This window comes from Azolla caroliniana, unplaced genomic scaffold (genome assembly GCF_043228905.1).
Source record: "Azolla caroliniana isolate FFs.n. ecotype wild unplaced genomic scaffold, voAzoCaro1.0.p SCAF_10, whole genome shotgun sequence".
Classification (NCBI taxonomy): domain Eukaryota; kingdom Viridiplantae; phylum Streptophyta; class Polypodiopsida; order Salviniales; family Salviniaceae; genus Azolla; species Azolla caroliniana.
Window position 1 is genome coordinate 11026659 of NW_028230445.1, and position 18200 is coordinate 11044858.

Here is an 18200-nt window from a genome sequence, read left to right on the forward strand (position 1 = left end):
CGGCTACGGAGCTGGATGCTGAAGACCCCGGCTACGGAGCCGGATGACGAATGTACCCGGAGAGAGATCCGGATGCGGGGACATGTTTGTGAATATGTTTGCCAAGAGCCCTTTGAGGCTATATTTGTAAATAGCCCGAAAGTCATATGTGTATGAATATGACTTAGGGCAAACAGTTTAGTTGTTGTTGCTCATTTTTTGAGAGAAAAAAAAAAAGGCGAGTAGCCGAGAGAGAGAGAGAGAGAGAGAGAGAGAGAGACGAAGAGGTCGTTGCCTCTGTGTACTGCCGCCGCCTGTGGCGAAGACAGTGAGCTCAAGGTTGTTGCCTTGTAGCTTCACCATTGTACATCTCTGTCTATAGTGATAGTTGGAGTTTGAGGACTCCCGTGGTTTTTCCCCAGTTAGGGTTTTCCACGAAAAACATCCCGTGTACTCTTCTCTCTATTCTACTTCGTGCATTTTGTATTTCCTGTTTTCTGTGAATTTATCCTATTCCTCGGTGGTGGCTGAGCACTGTTTTGCAACAGATTTTACCTGTTTGCTCGGCACGTGCGGTGGCCACTTTTTATTCGTCGAGGACTGCTAGAGTCTGGTTGTGCGCGATCATGAACGCGTCAAGCTTGTCTTGGAGGGACTTCACACTTTTCCGGGCCGTGGCAAGAACACCTTTTTCTCGATCCGAGGCCTGCCAAAGTTCGCAGCAGAGCCGCTCGATCTCTGTTTCCACATTCACTGCCATTTTCTTAGCTTAGGCCCCTATTGCTTGCTGGGCCTCTACCTCCTCTCGTAATGCTCGGCTTTCATCCGTGGAGGCGCCTTCTGTGGGGGGCCTTGGATTTGGCATCTTGTAGTTGTAGGTTTAATTCGGCTAGACTGTCCTGCAACTCTTGTAACTGCCACTTGTTCTCGTTCTCAGTTCGGCTCGCATGCTTATTCTTATATGCTATGTCCTTTGCTTTGAGTCGCACTTGCGCCAATTCCTGGTGAACTTTGACCAAGGCCATGTTTAGTGCAGGCAACTCGATTTCCATGTGGCCTCTGACCGCATACCATTTCCGACCGATCTTGCTTAAGGCATTTTCCTCCTTAGGCTCTATTAATCCAGAAATAGCGCGCAATATCATTTGTCACTCTGCGTGTTCTTCGGCCAGGTCCCTAGCCGTTGAGACTTGTTGCATTGCGAGGAACTCGACCAGTTTGAATGTCGTACCGAACTGTAAGATGGCTTTGACTTCGTGTGTGATTGTCAGGATCTCACGATAAGTGAGGGCCCGTCGTGACCTCGTCCTCATCCTCCGTCTAAACTTGAGAAGAACATTTTTCCTTCTGACGTCTTCGTTTTGGTTCGGAGGTGGTTCTCTTCGACCAATAACATTGATTGGAGGTCGAAGAATGAAGGAGGGTTTTCTCTCGCCAAGATTGCTGTCCGTAATGGATCGAATCGTTGTGTGAGGCCGCCCAAGCATACTTGAACCATCTCTTCTTCATCGACATTTATGTTGATGGAGCCAAGCGAGTCGCAAATGCTCTTAATTTTGGCAGTGTAGTCCGACATGGACATATCTTTCTACCAAATGTTGTTCAACTCTTGTTAGTGTTGAAGCTTTCGGGCGGTTGTGTTGATAGCGAACATTTTCTTTAAGTTCTCCCACGCCTCTTTGGGCGTCTCAGCGTCTCGAATGTGGCTAAGCGTCTTCCGTTTTGCTTTTCTTCCTTCGATCACGTACTCGTACTACGTAGCGGGACTACGGTAGCAGATAGCCAGAATTTGTCGTCGGTGTTTCGAACACACAATTATGAAGAGGTGGATGGGCTTAGTGGATGTGCTAAACCACACGCTTTGATACCATGTTAATAATTAGGTAATTAATTAAGCAAGGGTTAATTAGTACCTAATTATGTGATTAGTTGATAAGCAGAAGATTATGTGATATGTGTGTGTATGTGTGTGAGAGGAAGAGAGAGAGAGAGAGAGATGAAGTTAACACTTATGAACAACACGAGATGGGGGATGATTAACTCTATATTAAATTAGCATTATTATCATCAAATACAAAAATACTCACAATGAGGTATATATACATCATGTGTGAGTAGAATATAGGTACTAATGTGTAAGTCCTATATTAAATGTACGTAGGAGTGGAGGATCCAGAATATCCCACTTAAGTACAAGGTCCTATTTAAGGCGTTACAGTCAACACTTCTAACTAGATTCTATCTAGGTAACTATGAAGTTACATGGTTGACTAACTAACTAAACTAAGTTGAGCTTGATCTCTCAACAAAATCCAAAGAGGAAGGATAAGTTTGATGCGGTGAAGTCATATGGAAATTCCCTATATGTTAAAGGCAATGCAAGAGGTATGGGAGTTGCTATGCACCACCACAATGTGGTTTATTTTGACTGCTAGACGTTCTAAGGTGTTTGATAATACTAATGTTCATCCAGTGGAAAGTGTACGGAACGTCTAGATGCAGATGGCGCATACCTTGAAAGGGCGGTATCATGAAATTAAAGGTGAGACAAATGATGTAGTGTTGCAACGCCTCGAATATTTCACCTATAGGAAGAAGGGCCCTTTTCTCGCACTACAAAATGCAAGACCCATTTGGTGCTTAGCACCACCAGTATGATTGTTCCCACCACCAATTACATAACTAGGTTATTGAGTGGTGGAGTGTTGATACAGTCTATACTTTAGGGATGGGGACCCATGGAAGAGTGCAACATACCAAGGAAAGCTTGACAGTAGGAGCACATACAAATGACATTGCACTCAACTGTCGAAGAAATCCACATTGCACCAATTCATCTTCACATAAACGTAAAACTTATCGCACAACATTCAAGAATACAAACTCTTACATTCCACAACACATTTTCTCACGCACACAATATGTGTTATCAAGGGTATCTACATGAATCACAATAGAAGCTCGATTTAAAGAAGACCTAAGGAGGGCCATCATCCATAGCTTAGGACCCTAGTGGTCTCGCTCATCATTCACACTCACGTGCATATTTTCTTGAAAAAGACTAAAAAAAAATCTATCTACCTCTTCACATGAGGCTTGGTGCAAGCTTTATGTGTCGAAGAATAATTTTTGTAGACGTCTTTCAACAATATGAGGGAACCAAATAGTAATTAGACGTTGGAGTCTTGACGGTCCGAAGATTTACAATATGTCGACTTAAGTGAGAAAGAGCTGAAAAAAGTTAGGGGGGGGCATCAGATCCTTCAATGCACAAATCTATGCATTGGCATTCACATGCCATTGACATGAGTAATAATAATAATAATAGAAGATACTCAAATGTCTAAGAGGACGTGTCTCCCGATACGGCCTCACGCGCGCGCACGCACACATACACACACACAGAGGATGAGACAAGTGATGGAGAGATAGAAGGAATGATATATTAAAGTCTTTTAAGAGGCCAAATTAAAATACAAACATATTGTGAAATGCACATAAGAGATCAAAACCAGTCTACTTAGCTTGTTACTTCTTAATCAATTTATAGTTGATACAACGAAACCCATTTGGGTTGGCCTGGCTAAAAAGGGCGTGCTAAAAGGGTGGGTCATTTTGGGCACATGCATCCTAAAAAGGGTGTGCTAAAAGGGTGGGTCAACTTGGGTACGTGCATCTAAAAAGGGTGAGCTAAAAGGGTGGCACAAATGAACACATGCACACCACATTTCCCCCTTGCGAGAAACAAGAGATTGAGGGGGGGCATGAGTGACCATGTGTGGTCCTTGCCAGGAACTGGAACGGTCCTCGCTGAGAGTTGGAACACGAACACCAACGAGCGTGAGCAACCATGTTGTCCTCACCGAGAATTGGAACACGAATGAGTGAGTGACCATGTGGCCCTCACCGGGAATTGGAACATGAACAACAACGGGCATGAGCGACCATGTCGGTCCTCACCGGGATCTGGAACACGAACAATAGTTGGAGTGAGCGGCCATGTGCAGTCCTCACCGGAGACTGGAACACAAACGGGAGTGAGCGACCATGCGGCCCTCACTGGGAACAAGAACACGAACGGGAGTGAGCGGCCATGTGCGGCCCTCATCGAGAACGCGAACACGAACGGGCGTGAGCGATCATGCGGCCCTCACCAGGAACTAGAACACGAACACCAACGGGAGTGAGCAGCCATGTGTGGCCCTCATCGGGAACTAGAACACGAACACGAACACGAACACGAAAGAAACTAAAAAATAGAGACAATGAACCGATGTTGATGATGAAGCGGTGGATATCGGGAGGCCTAACTAGTGAACTAAGGCGGTGCTAATAAAAGAGATACTACTACAAGAGACTAACAAGAATGTCGGTGATGGTGGTGAGGGCGATGCTACCTACGAAGCGGAAGAGGCGGATGCTTGGATGTGGGGGACTGGTACCCCGTCATCTCCACCAATATGTGAAATGCACATAAGAGATCAAAACCAGTCTACTTAGCTTGTTACTTCTTAATCAATTTATAGTTGATACAACGAAACCCATTTGGGTTGGCATGGCTAAAAAGGGTGTGCTAAAAGGGTGGGTCAACTTGGGTACGTGCATCTAAAAAGGGTGAGCTAAAAGGGTGGCACAAATGAACACATGCACACCACAATATGTACAAATACACATACACATACACATACACATACACATACACATACACATACATACATACATATACATAGAAATGTACATACATACATACATACATACATACATTCTTTGTGTTTTTTCCCTTCCTTTGGGCCCCCACCCCCGGCACACTGTTTTCCTCTCTTCTTCTTCTTCTTCTTCTTCTTCTTCTTCTTCGTCATCATCATCTCTCTGTCAAACCAGACAGACACACACACACACACACAGAGAGAGAGAGAGAGGGGGACAGAAAAGAAGTTATTTTTGCTTTCTTTCTCCTTTTGGGCGATCCTGAAAAAGGATCGTTCATCTCTCTTCTCCCCCTCCCTCCCTCTCTCCCTCTCCCTCTCCCTCTCTCTCTGCAGAGAGCCCTGATTTATATGTAACACACATGGCTTCTATTCCCCTTTCAATCGTCTTCTGTTTGCTTCTCTCCCACTTAGGCACCGCCGCCGCCTCTTCTTCTTCATCGGCAGCTGCAGAGGAACAGAAGAAGGAAGATAATTCGACCAATCTGTTGACGTCTGCATCAGAGTCTTGGTTATTCTCGGCATCTTCTTATAAAAGTCTATCTAATTTCTCAGAAGAAACACAGTGGTATAATGATATCGTCCTCGGACCCCTCGTTCCTCATCGCCTGAGATCAAAGATCCCTCACACAGCCCAAACATGGCTACGGAACTACATTGCTGGAATTCTCCTCTATTTTGCCTCAGGCGGTCTCTGGAGCCTCTACATCTATCACTGGAAAAGGGATGTCTTCTTCCCTCAAGGTAAAAACAAACAAACACAAAATAAAAATAAACCTTTGATGATGGTGATTATGATGATGGTAGTTATACCATAGATGGGAAAATGGCACTCCATATGCATATGTGGGTATATATGCCTATAAAATTATGATCTATATGCCTATGTGGTCTGGTGTTTTCATATGCATAACAATCATCATCAGCCTCTGGTATCGACAGCATCATGTTATAGATGGGTGAACATGGAATTCAATATGCATGTTTTATACACCATAATATAATGATGACGATGCCAGAGGCTGATGATTGTTGTTATGCCTATGAATAAATGACCAGACCACATAAGCATATCGATCATATATATATATATATACATATAAACCTTTCATATCACCGTCAACATCATGTCATTGATCGGAACATGGGATTCCATGTGCATATATGGGCTATATACATATGTGGTCCTCAATGTTCCATCTTCATGATGATGATGATTATATAGACATGTCATTGATACAAACACAGGCTATCCATGTCAATGCTATGTGGAGTATGATGATCAATCAGCTAACCAATCAATCTCGTAAATATGATATGCTAAAATTGTTGTTTTTTGTTTGTGCTTGTGGATATTTTATTAGGTAAGAATATACCATCTAGAGAAGCCATCTTGTTACAAATATGGGTATGTATGAAAGCCATGCCTATGTACGTCTCCTTGCCCACTCTCTCGGAGTACATGATCGAGAATGGTTGGACAAGGTGCTATTCAAGCATACGTGAAGTTGGTGTGGGCCGCTACGTTGTCCTCACTTTTGTGTATCTTGTGCTTGTCGAGTTTGGGATCTATTGGATGCACAGGACCCTACATGATTGTAAACCTCTGTACAAATGGCTACATGCGACTCATCACATATACAATAAAGAGAATACGCTCTCTCCATTTGCAGGTATTCTTATGCGAAAATCCTCACCCTTTCATTCCTGGGATGAAAAGACCCGCACATTCAAGAGTTTGCCTAAATCTTGTTTTCGTTTAATATTGCGTTTCTTTCAAACAGAAAAACTCGGAGATGATGTGATTATCTTAGTGGGGATAGCTTCAAGGGGAAAAAAACCCTAAAATACTCCCTGACCTTGTTATGCATTCACAACATTGCCCCTACATGTTTATTAAAATTTGAAAAACTTAGGGTGTAACTAGGGATCTGTAGTAAGTTTTGAAAACCAGGGTTATTTCTGATGTTTTGTCCTACATTCGGTTGAAGTTTGTGTTATTGAGGGAGCTCTAATGTTTTCTGTTTCAAAATGAACCCTCTTGAAATGTGTAAATAAATTCGATGTTTTCTCGTTAATATTTGTGCAAAAGTTTCTTCGCTTTGATGGTGAGAGATGATATATTCTTTCATGGCCTCTCTGCAGGATTGGCGTTTCATCCGATTGATGGGATATTGCAAGCATGTCCACATGTGATATTCATCTTTCTGGTGCCAACCCACTTCTTCACACATGAGCTTTCACTGTTTGTGGAGGCGATATGGACAACAAATATCCACGATTGTCTCCATGGCAACGTGTGGCCAATAATGGGTGCGGGTTATCATACCATACATCATACCACATATCGACATAACTATGGTCACTATACAATTTGGATGGATTGGATGTTCGGTACCTTGCGAGATCCTTCTCAACCTGAGAAATATAAATCTTCATAGGTCTCAAAGACTGGATATGTTGTGACGCAATTTTATTAGATTGTCAGGATACGCATGTGCTTCATTTTCAACTTTTCCATACTGAAATTTATTATACTAGTCTTTTGAGGTGTTAACAAGGGGTTTCATCATCCCTTGATGATATGTCATTGGTGTATTTCTATAAGTCGACTTGGTTTTATCTTAAAATGTTTTGATTGCTACTGCCAAATTTTGGTTTTTTATTACTTCTTGCTGTCCATTTTCTTTTAAATATGGGAGCACATTGTGAAGATTTGATCGATTGTGAAATACTAAAGTTGATTGCTACTGTCAAAATTTTGGTATTTTATTACTTCTTGATTTCCATTTTCTTTTAAGTATGGGAGCACATTGTGAAGATTTGATCGACTGTGAAATACTAATGATCCATTGCTTGCATGGAGTTTTGATATATAGAAGTATCAAGTGCAGCAGTTGAAATACTGAAACTGCTTATAAAAAAAGCATCACCTCTGTTTGCTGAGTAGATCTCATTTCAAGATTTACTGATACAGAGTCAGAGAGAACCCCATGTAACATTCTAAATTGGCATATATCCCATTCCCTCAATTCCACTGGCTACAAGGCTTGTTAATTACGTAAGTTTTGATGAATTGCTCTTCTCAAGTCTTCTCAAATTCACATATGTACTAATAACATGTAATCCTTTATCATTTTCAGTTTATGAAGAATTGGTGCTAATTAATTAACCTCTAGCCAACATAATGAGAACTAAGTGGTAGTCTAGTTGGTTTCTTGTTTGTAGCGAAGATAGTTATACTGTAATTCTCCGCTTGTGCTATTGTTTGCTTTAAATAGCCCATGTATTCTTAACTTTCTTAACTCATAGCTTTTGCTAAGGTTGCAACTTACATATATAAGTTTGTATAAGTTGCTCACTATGATACGCAACTTTATAGAAAAGGTTACTTCTTGTTGATGTTATAGGCCATAACTATTTAAAAAAATTTGTTTTCTCTTTTACATATTGTGAAATGCACATAAGAGACCAAAACCAGTCTACTTAGCTTCTTACTTCTTAATCGATTTATAGTTGATACAACGGAACCCATTTGGGTTGGCTTGGCTAAAAAGGGTGTGCTAAAAGGGTGGGTCAACTTGGGTACGTGCATCCTAAAAAGGGTGAGCTAAAAGGGTGGCACAAAGGAACACATGCACACCACATTTCCCCCCTGTGAGAAACAAGAGATTGAGGGGCATGAACAAGAACATGACAGGTACATGAACAAGAACAAGAACAATGGCTTGTCAAAGGAGGGGGAGCATCTGATAGCAGGTTTCAAATGGAAATCCATGGATTATTCTAGTGCGAGGCGAGGGTTACGCCCATAGAGTGCTCGAAAAGGGTTGATTTATGCAACCATCTCGTGTTTGAGGGTCTTGTTGAGGCGTTCGGTGAAGATGGCGTGGGGATGTAAACATCTACGGACACGTAGTTGAGTTGCAATGACGTTGAGGACATCCCCGTGGAACTGTTGGCCTTGATAGTTGGACGGGGCTAGTGACAGAAAACGAGCTAGCAATCGGCGAATAGAGATCAATCACTCTTGTGGACTGAGGGCCACCTGGACTTTGCTGAGGTGGGGGACAGGAGGGCTATCGTGTCGGAGGGGGATTGAGGAAAGATCATATGGCGGCGAAGATCAATTGCTCATGTGGACTGAGGTTTCAAATGGATATCCATGGATGATTCTAGTGCGAGGCGAGGGTTACGCCCATAGAGTGTTCGAAAAGGGTTGATTTATGCAACCATCTCGTGTTTGAGGGTCTTGTTGAGGCGTTCGGTGAAGATGGCGTGGGGTCTACGGACATGTAGTTGAGTTGCAATAACGTTGAGGACATCCCCGTGGAACTGTTGGCCTTGATAGTTGGACGGGGCTAGTGATAGAAAACGAGCTAGCAATCGGCGAATAGAGATCAATCACTCTTGTGGACTGAGAGCCACCTGGACTTTGCTGAGGTGGGGGACAGGAGGGCTATCGTGTCGGAGGGGGATTGAGGAAAGATCATATGGCGGCGAAGATCAATCGCTCCTGTGGACTGAGGTTTCAAATGGAAATCCATGGATGATTCTAGTGCGAGGCGAGGGTTACGCCCATAGAGTGCTCGAAAAGGGTTGATTTATGCAACCATCTCGTGTTTGAGGGTCTTGTTGAGGCGTTCGGTGAAGATGGCGTGGGGATGTAAACATCTGGGAACACATAATTGAGTTGCAATGACGTTGAGGACATCCCCGTGGAACTGTTGGCCTTGATAGTTGGACGGGGCTAGTGATAGAAAACAAGCTAGCAATCGGCGAATAGAGATCAATCACTCTTGTGGACTGAGGGCCACCTGGACTTTGCTGAGGTGGGGGACAAGAAGGCTATCGTGTCGGAGGGGGATTGAGGAAAGATGATATGGCGGCGAAGATCAATCGCTCTTGTGAACTGAGGGCCACCTATTCTTGGTTGAGGTGAGGGACAGGAGGGCTATCGTGTCGGAGGGGGATCGAGGAAAGATGATATGGCGGCGAAGATCAATCGCTCCTGTGGACTGAGGGCCACCTGGACTTGGCTAAGGTGGGGGACAGGAGGGCTATCGTGTCAGAGGGGGATCAGGGATCGTGTAGGAAGGGGATCGGAGAAACTTGTGGGACAAGAAGTTGAGGGGGAAGAGGTGGATGCTTGGATGTGGGGGACTGGTACCCCACATCTCCACCAATATGTGAAATGCACATAAGAGATCAAAACCAGTCTACTTAGCTTCTTACTTCTTAATCGATTTATAGTTGATACAACGGAACCCATTTGGGTTGGCTTTGCTAAAAAGGGTGTGCTAAAAGGGTGGGTCATTTTGGGCACACGCATCCTAAAAAGGGTGTGCTAAAAGGGTGGGTCAACTTGGGTACGTGCATCCTAAAAAGGGTGAGCTAAAAGGGTGGCACAAAGGAACACATGCACACCACATAAGAAGCTAACTAGACTGGTTTTGACTCTGATGTGCATTTCACATATTGGTGGAGATGCGGGGTACCAGTCCCCCACGTCCAAGCATCCACCTCTTCCCCCTCACCTTAGTTTGCCCACTAACTTCTTGTCCCACGAGTTTCTCTGATCCCCCTCCTACACGATAGCCCTCCTGTCCCCCACGTCAACCAAGTCCAGGTGGCCCTCAGTCCACAAGAGCGATTGATCTTCGCCGCCATATGATCTTTCCTCGATCCCCCTCCGACACGATAGCCCTCCTGTTCCCCACCTCAGCCAAGTCCAGGTGGCCCTCAGTCCACAAGAGCGATTGATCTTCGCCACCATATGATCTTTCCACGATCCCCCTCCGACACGATATCCCTCCTGTCCCCCACCTCAGCTAAGTCCAAGTGGCCCTCAGTCCACAAGAGTGATTGATCTCTATTCGCCGATTGATAGCTCGTTTTCCGTCACTAACCCCATCCAACTATCAAGGCCAACAAATCCACGGGGGATGTCCTCAACGTCGTTGCAACTCAACTACGTGTCCGTAGATGTTTACATCCCCACACCATCTTCACCGAATGCCTCAACAAGACCCTCAAGCAAGAGGTTGCCGCACACCAATAAGCCCTTTTAGAGCACTCTATGGGTGTGATCCTCACCTCCCACCAGAATCGTCCATTGACGTCCATTCTGAACCTGCCAACATGCCACCCTAGGCCTATCTTCTGACCCCCATCCTTTCCCCGTGTTGTAAACCTCCTTGTTTCTCTCAGGGGGGAAATGTGGTGTGCATGTATGCCTTTGTGCCACTCTTTTAGCACACCCTTTTTAGGATGCAAGTACCTAAGCTGACCCACCCTTTTAGCATACCCTTTTAAGCTAAGCCAACCCAAATGGGTACCTTTGTATAAACTATAAATTGAGTAAGAAGTAAGAAGCTAACTAGACTGGTTTTGATCTCTTATGTGCATTTCACAATATGAATGCAATATCTTATCTTGCAATTGGTTGAACTAATGTGAAACGAATATAAATAGACATTGAAAGAGTATTTATTTGTTTAAATCCTCTTTCTTTTCAAAGGTAATCTAATGATGACCCTTAATATACTGAACAAATTAAGTTGTCCTCGCTTCTTGAGGTTTCATCCATGGCTCCATTAGCACTTACGTGTACTATAATTCCTTAGCTTCATGAAAAAGATAGTTCTAGAATTTGGACTTTTCTAATCGATAGCCATTACATCAATGATTTTGAAATCATTGTTCGATGGCACGTTCACCATATAAAGCACGCTATCTTTTGGGTAGTTTACCATCATATTAGTATATAAAATGTGGATACAATTTTTGTTTCATGTAGCTACCACTCAACATACAAAATCTAGTCATGAACAACCCACACTTGATGTGAACAAACCTCATTAAATTGGTTCAATAATCTTGGAGCATGCAAAAATCACCTAAAAATGTAAACTCCACATCTCAAGAAAATCTAATTGAGGCTCAAATCACTCTCTTCAAGGAAACATCATATGAAATGGGGATTTAACCAACAATATTGTAATCTCTCTCTCTCTCTCTCTCTCATGAAAACGCACAATTATATTAATAAATGTGTGAAAAACAATACAATGGTACCACTAACCCATAACTAAGCGGTGTCATTGATACATGGGCAATGTGACATGTTAAATAGCCAATAGGCAAGACGAACACTCCATTGAGCAAAGAAATTTTACTTATGCAATAAACAAAAATGTCACATCAACATTCATTTCAATTTTTGTAGATGTGTTGTAGCTCAATGCTAACCATTAAATACAAAGTGTTGGACATATTCCAATTATTACGCAATCCTCAATATCTCGGGAAATGGAAAGCCATATCTCTCTCTCTCTCTCTCTACAACTTTTAACACTTCTACCAAGCTTCCGAGATTGGCACTAATATGTACCTCTTACACATAAAAATTCCTTTGACAAAATATGAAGCTTATCCATTTACATTTTATTATGTCATTTTGTAGTTCATAAAATTGTGATTTATAGGTGATTTCTTTACAGTTTATTTGGTAAGACATGTTAACAATTTTGATTGATCAAATCTATGATAGCCATTTCTCCGACCAACCTTGTGAGTAGAGGCTCTATGTGGATTTGTTGAGTAAAACCTAGTAATAGACTATTGTATATAGATGGGAGATTGTCCCCAAATAGGAGTAATATCTTATTTCAATAAAACTATATGGTTTGCCCATCACTTCTATGAATTGCGTGGAACATATTTTAGTGACTACACTAAATTGTCATATGAGCACATAAACGTCATTTTTGTTTATTTATATGACAAATTCAAAGATAAGCAATCAATTGGACAATATGAATACAAGATTCTTATGAATGTTTTGGACAATTGGGAACTAGAGTAGAAGAGGATACACTTCAATTTAAGTAATGGCCACAACTTGACTTCAAGATTAAGGAATTTGTGGAAAGAAGTAATAGCATTATAGTGCTAAGGATTAGATTCTACAAGCAAACACAACAAAATCTTGTGTCAACAATTTACTTAGAAGTCATAATAAGATAAAAAATATTGACAAGTGATATTATGCATGAAGGGGACTAAATGTACAAAAGGACTATGTAAACCATCTCAAAATAGATGAAGAGTCTATAATCAATTGGTTAGCTTTTTTGACCAAGTGATCAATCCATGAACACTAGAGATGGTGCAAGGAGTTTAATTAATATAATGATATGTCTACAATTACTTGCTCAATATACTTAATCATGAGGCTCAATCAATACTCAATGAATGAACATTGAGAGGAAGGCTAAACCATATCACAATCAATACACTCCCAATATTATATTAATGAAGATAAGACAATTGCTAGGGTTGGCTCGAGTAAAATGGATAGAGATATGATTAAGCTTATAGCTCGGTTAAATCATAGAACAATAATACACACCCACCATTACATTAATGATGATAGACGATTATAAAGGTTGGACATTAAAATGGATAGATAAGCTTACATTTACATTTTCGTTAAATCATATAATAATGAGTACAATCCCATTATTATATCCATGAAGATAGACCATTTTTTTTCCTTGAAAGATTTTCTTCAATAGTATTAAAAACATCGAAAAAGTACAAGTAAAAGCTATCTGCCTGTAGGCTTACAACGTAGAATAAAAGACAATGTATGTACACCTAAACCGGTAAATACAAAAACAACTTATACAAGGATGTTGAACCTTAATACGGTACATTAACGTGAAGATAGACCATTTTAAAAAGGTTGGAGAGTGAAATGAATAGAAAAACTTATGCTTGCAATTCTCTCAACTCTGCCAAGGGATAATAGAATGATTATACTTCCCTTGAGCTCTCCCAAGAGATAATAGAATGATTATGCTTGCCTTGACCTCGCCTAAGAGATAATAAAATGATTATGGATGCCTTGACTAACAATCAACCATTTCTAGACAATGATAAAGGTTGGGCGGTAAAGTGGATAGATAAGCTTAAGCTTACAAATCGGTTAAATCATATAACAATAAGTACATTCCCATTATTATATCAAAGAAGATAAACCATTATAAAAAGGTTGGAGAGTAAAATGAATAGAAAAACTTATGCTTGCAATTCTCTCATATCTCACCAAGGGATAATAGAATGATTATGCTTGCCTTTAGCGCTCCTGAGAGATAAGAGAATGATTATGCATGCCTTGAGATTTCCTAAGAGATAGTAGAATGGTTATGGTAGCCTTGACTAACAATCAACAATTTATAGGTGGTTGTATGCTATGACTTAAAGGTGACTAGGATGAATGCATGCTACGGTGTACCAAAAAAGTATTGTTTTTGGCCAAATCAAAATGACAAACTTTTTATACTAGTCTTACTATACCTTTGTACCACCTTTTCAACAAGCGCAAGCGTTGATGTTGTGGTATACCTTTGTGTCTTTATGTCACCTTTTTAGCATGCATTAGTTGGTAGCCAAACCAACCCAAATGGGTATCTCTGTATCAACTATAAATTAAGCAGGAAATAAGGAGCAAGACAAACTAGTTTGGATCCTCTCTACCTACATTTCACATACTAGTGGAGAAGTGGGGTACAATCTTAGCTGCTAGCCCCCTACCTCATTCATGGCCTCCCAACTTCCTCTCATATCCTCAGAAGGTGATACCCTTATGGAAATTGAGTTCCTGCAACATCACGAATGACTAACACACTTCCAAATGGAGCAGCTCGTGCAAGTCCTCTCCAACGCCATGATTCAAGTCAGCCACGCGAATCAAGCTATGTTATCCTTCCTCTCCGCCAACTCTGAATGTATTTTTGGTCTCATAGGTCATATTTGACCTCCGAAGACGATAATATAATCTATCTATCTATCTATCCGAACGATCTCATGATTGGCTCGATTCCACGGTCCGCCCAAAATCCTTCTTCGACCTGCCCTTTAAGGACGTAACAGATGTTGGACTAAAAGTCCTACTCCACCCAAATGTTTTCCTAGTGTGAACATTTTGAAAGTTAGGGCTTAGTTAACCTAACTATATAAGAGAGGAGTGTATCTTGTAAAAAGAGTTTGGGGGAATAATATAGCAACAGTCTTCTTGAGCCATAACCGTGTAACAGTCTCTCTCTTTCTCTCTGTGCATACCTTCTTGAACAGGTACACTACTTCACATCTCTTCCCTATGCTTGCTTGCTAACTCTACAGTAAGATCCACACACGCCTCCTCACTAGTTGGCCCATCATCACATCATTGCTAACTCAGACACACACAATGTCAACAAAGTGGTATCAGAGATGTTTGAAGTTTTGCAACAACAACACAAGAAGAAGGAGAAATTGGCTGAAGGAATGGACTAGGTCAGACAATCACTTCCACAAGAATCATGGTATCAACATCCAACATTGGTGTTGAAATCCGAAAAATTGACAGCAAGAACTTTGCCCTATTGAAGGAGATGATGCAAGACGTGTTGATCATCTTATGTCAAATAGAGATGATTCCCCATAACAATAAGCCGATAGAGATGTCAGCAGTTGAATGATGATCACTCGAAGAAATTGCAAGATCGACCATCAGAATGCATTTGGCTGAAAACGTCTACTTAAGCATGGCTAAAGAGATGACTACAATATGAAGATGAAAGAAATGAAAGAAATTGAGCTGATGACCTCCCATGTCAGCACCTTTAGCCGAGTGCTGACCAAACTCTCCTACAAGGATTGAACTTTGAAGAAGAAATCAAAGCCCTTACACTTCTCTCGAGCCTGCCGATAAGATGGGAAGTATTTTGCATGACAATCACAAACAACTCAACCAAGTTGATGCTTGATGAAGCGATCGGGCAGATACTCTCTTAAGATCTTCGAAGAACATCGATGGGACTCACCATCGATGACAATGCCGAAACTCATTTTTTGGTGGATACGACTCAAAGAACAGGCCAAAGCCAAAGTTGCCTGAGGAGGTGTTTTCTCTGTTGACTAACACAATGGGTCGAACAACTTAATCACCAAGTCATGCTATCAAAAGATTGTGGTAGGAGATGAATGTTTGTCGACTATGAGAATTGCTTACTCATACATTACACAGATATTAATTACTCAGACTTCCTTAATATAAGTATAAAATACAAACTTGATCGATTGACAATGATAGATATAATCTACATAGCAGAGAAACAGAACATACAACACAATATATACTCTAACTACCAAAATTATATTACTAATCAAAACAAACCGATAATGATACAATGCTCTCAACCCCTTTTTATAGGCGACCTAAGAGACTTTTCCAAGATAGTACACTTGCACGTTCGGTGTTGAGAATCAAGCTCAACATAACACAACGTGTGAACACACCTTTTGATAATCCATAATTACTCAAAGGTCTAGAGTCACACCACTACTCTCTACACATTAACTATGTGTCATAGAATCATATTCTATGACACATAACTAATGAGTTACATATTCCCCATGACTATGAGTCTTCACATTCCCCAAGAGAGAGTAGTTATTGTAGTTAGTTAATGAAGAGAGAGGGTGACTATATATAAAGCACCCTTCTCTTATTTCATACTAAGTCGGTTGTGACTCCTTGTTATGCTACATTTTGTAAATCTTATTCTACTTGTGAAATTACACCTTCTTCTTGAGTATTCTATTTTCCTCTTATTTATCTATCTTGAGTTCTCTTTTCTCTCCTCTCTTTTTCTCTCACACATATACGCACATAACGCACATCTATTCCGCTGCACAAGAATCATCATCGATTCTTTACATAGTATCAAAGCGATTTGGTAGCTTGATCTAGCCCACTCGCCTCATCGTGATCGTGTGTTGTGCTCTACGCCGACGTTCAAGAAGAAACGGCTCATTGTTATCGTAGTACCACTACATAGCTCATGTTCGAGAGAGAAGGAAAAGAAGAAAGGAAGCTTAATCGACAATGAATACTCAAATGGGGAGCGCTCTCCCTAGCGCGAAGTTGGACCGAAACAACTTCGCATCTTGGGAGTACAAGGCTATTGGGGTTACATCAAGGGAGCTCAAGAAAACCGACCCGAGCCGAAAGACGCCGACTACGAAACATGGGAGCAAGCGGTAAGCCGAGTGATGTATTGCTTGGCGACATGTGTTCACGGCCACATGCTCGGCTACATTCGAGAAGCCAAGATGCCAAAGGAAGCATGGGAGAATCTACGAAAGATTTTTGCCACCAACACAACCGCGAGAAAGCTTCAACTCCGCCAAGAGTTGAACAACATCCAACAAAGGGATATGTCCATCACGAGCTACACCTTGAAGATCAAGGAGCTTTGCGACTCACTCGGCTCGATAAGGGTCAATGTGGGCGATAATGAGATGGTGCAAATTGTTGAGTGACAAGCTCAATAATGAGTGCATAACCCAGTGCGTAGACTGGGTGCGTAAAATAGTACGCACTACATGGCCATAACGGTGCAAACACCGCGAGGTCGTTAGAGAGATATTCCTTGAAAGGAATAATTTTGGGAGTGACTGTAGCGGCTCATTTATGAGCTCAAGTACTGTCAGTACTTGTGTCAGCCCGATAGTCAGGGCTTGTATAAAAGGTGCTCACAAAGCACGAAGTATGTACAGAGTGTCATTATTTTTGAAATAGAACTAAGTTGTCTGCTCTCTCTGTCTCTCCCTCTCCCTCTCCATCTCTGTGTTTTCTGAGTTCTCCGAACTGTGTACTCTGCGTTTCGCATACGCTTCCACACACGTATTCTTCTACATGGTATCAGAGCGCGAGGGTTGAAGTCCTCTGCAGCCAACAAGAAAAGCTTGCGACAAAACAGAGTTGAAGTTGTTCATCATTCTTTCTTGAAAAAGAAAAAGACAGTACTATGGATAGAGGAATGGGAAGCTCACTTCTGACTGAAAAGCTTGACAGAAGCAACTACGCATCCTGGTCTTACAAGATGCACCAGTACCTGCTCGGCCATGGCTACTGCTGGAGTTATGTCGAAGGAGCAAACAATGTGGCACTCAACTCGACACACAAGGACTATCCGGCTTGGGAACAAGCGGCAAGTAGAGTGTCGTACTGCTTCGCATCTTGTGTGAGCGATAAGCTTTTGAGCTATATTCGGGATGCCAAGATGCCGAAGGATGCGTGAGCGAATCTCAAAAGGATTTTCGCCGCCAACACAAGGGCCAGAAAGTTGCAGCTCAGACAGGAGCTCTACAATGTACGACAACGAGATATGTCGGTGGCTAACTACACCACCAAGATCAAAGAAATCTACGACTCACTCGCCTCTGTCAATGTGAAGGTTGAGGAGGACGAGAAGGTGCAGGTTTGTCTTGGGGGGTTAGCGTCTAAGTTCAGATCTTTCCGAATGGCGGTCTGCACAAGGGAGAATACGCCTTTGTTTTCGAGCTTCAGTCAATGCTGCGCGTGGAAGAAAACCACGCGGGTGCATCGACGAGTGCGCACGCCGATGGCAAGATGCTCAACATGGAGGATGATAGGCCCCGTGGTCGTGGTGAACGAGGCGG

General features: G+C 41.9%; 1 protein-coding gene and 1 long non-coding RNA gene across 2 annotated transcripts; one reads left to right on the plus strand and one right to left on the minus strand.

Moving 5' to 3' along the window:
* Window positions 1–3479: 3479 nt before the first annotated feature.
* On the minus strand, window positions 3480–8409 carry LOC147859025 (uncharacterized). Its single transcript, XR_015530392.1, has 2 exons — window positions 8327–8409; window positions 3480–3655 (listed from the first exon to the last, which is right to left on the minus strand). It is a non-coding gene; the product is annotated as an uncharacterized LOC147859025 (long non-coding RNA).
* On the plus strand, window positions 4956–7319 carry LOC147859026 (delta(7)-sterol-C5(6)-desaturase-like). The gene is made up of 3 exons (XM_087326190.1): window positions 4956–5429; window positions 6050–6358; window positions 6831–7319. Exons 1-3 carry the CDS (start codon window positions 5048–5050, stop codon window positions 7124–7126), a joined length of 987 nt encoding a protein of 328 aa, XP_087182316.1. The 5' UTR covers window positions 4956–5047; the 3' UTR covers window positions 7127–7319.
* Window positions 8410–18200: the final 9791 nt, after the last annotated feature.

What these genes read in the sequence shown, in the direction of transcription:
- LOC147859026 (XM_087326190.1), top strand. Translation starts at nt 5,048, where the DNA reads ATGGCTTCTATTCCCCTTTCAATCGTCTTCTGTTTGCTTCTCTCCCAC. An exon ending in GGATGTCTTCTTCCCTCAAG is followed by an intron (nt 5,430 to 6,049) that starts GTAAAAACAAAC and finishes ATATTTTATTAG; the next exon opens with GTAAGAATATACCATCTAGA. An exon ending in TACGCTCTCTCCATTTGCAG is followed by an intron (nt 6,359 to 6,830) that starts GTATTCTTATGC and finishes GCCTCTCTGCAG; the next exon opens with GATTGGCGTTTCATCCGATT.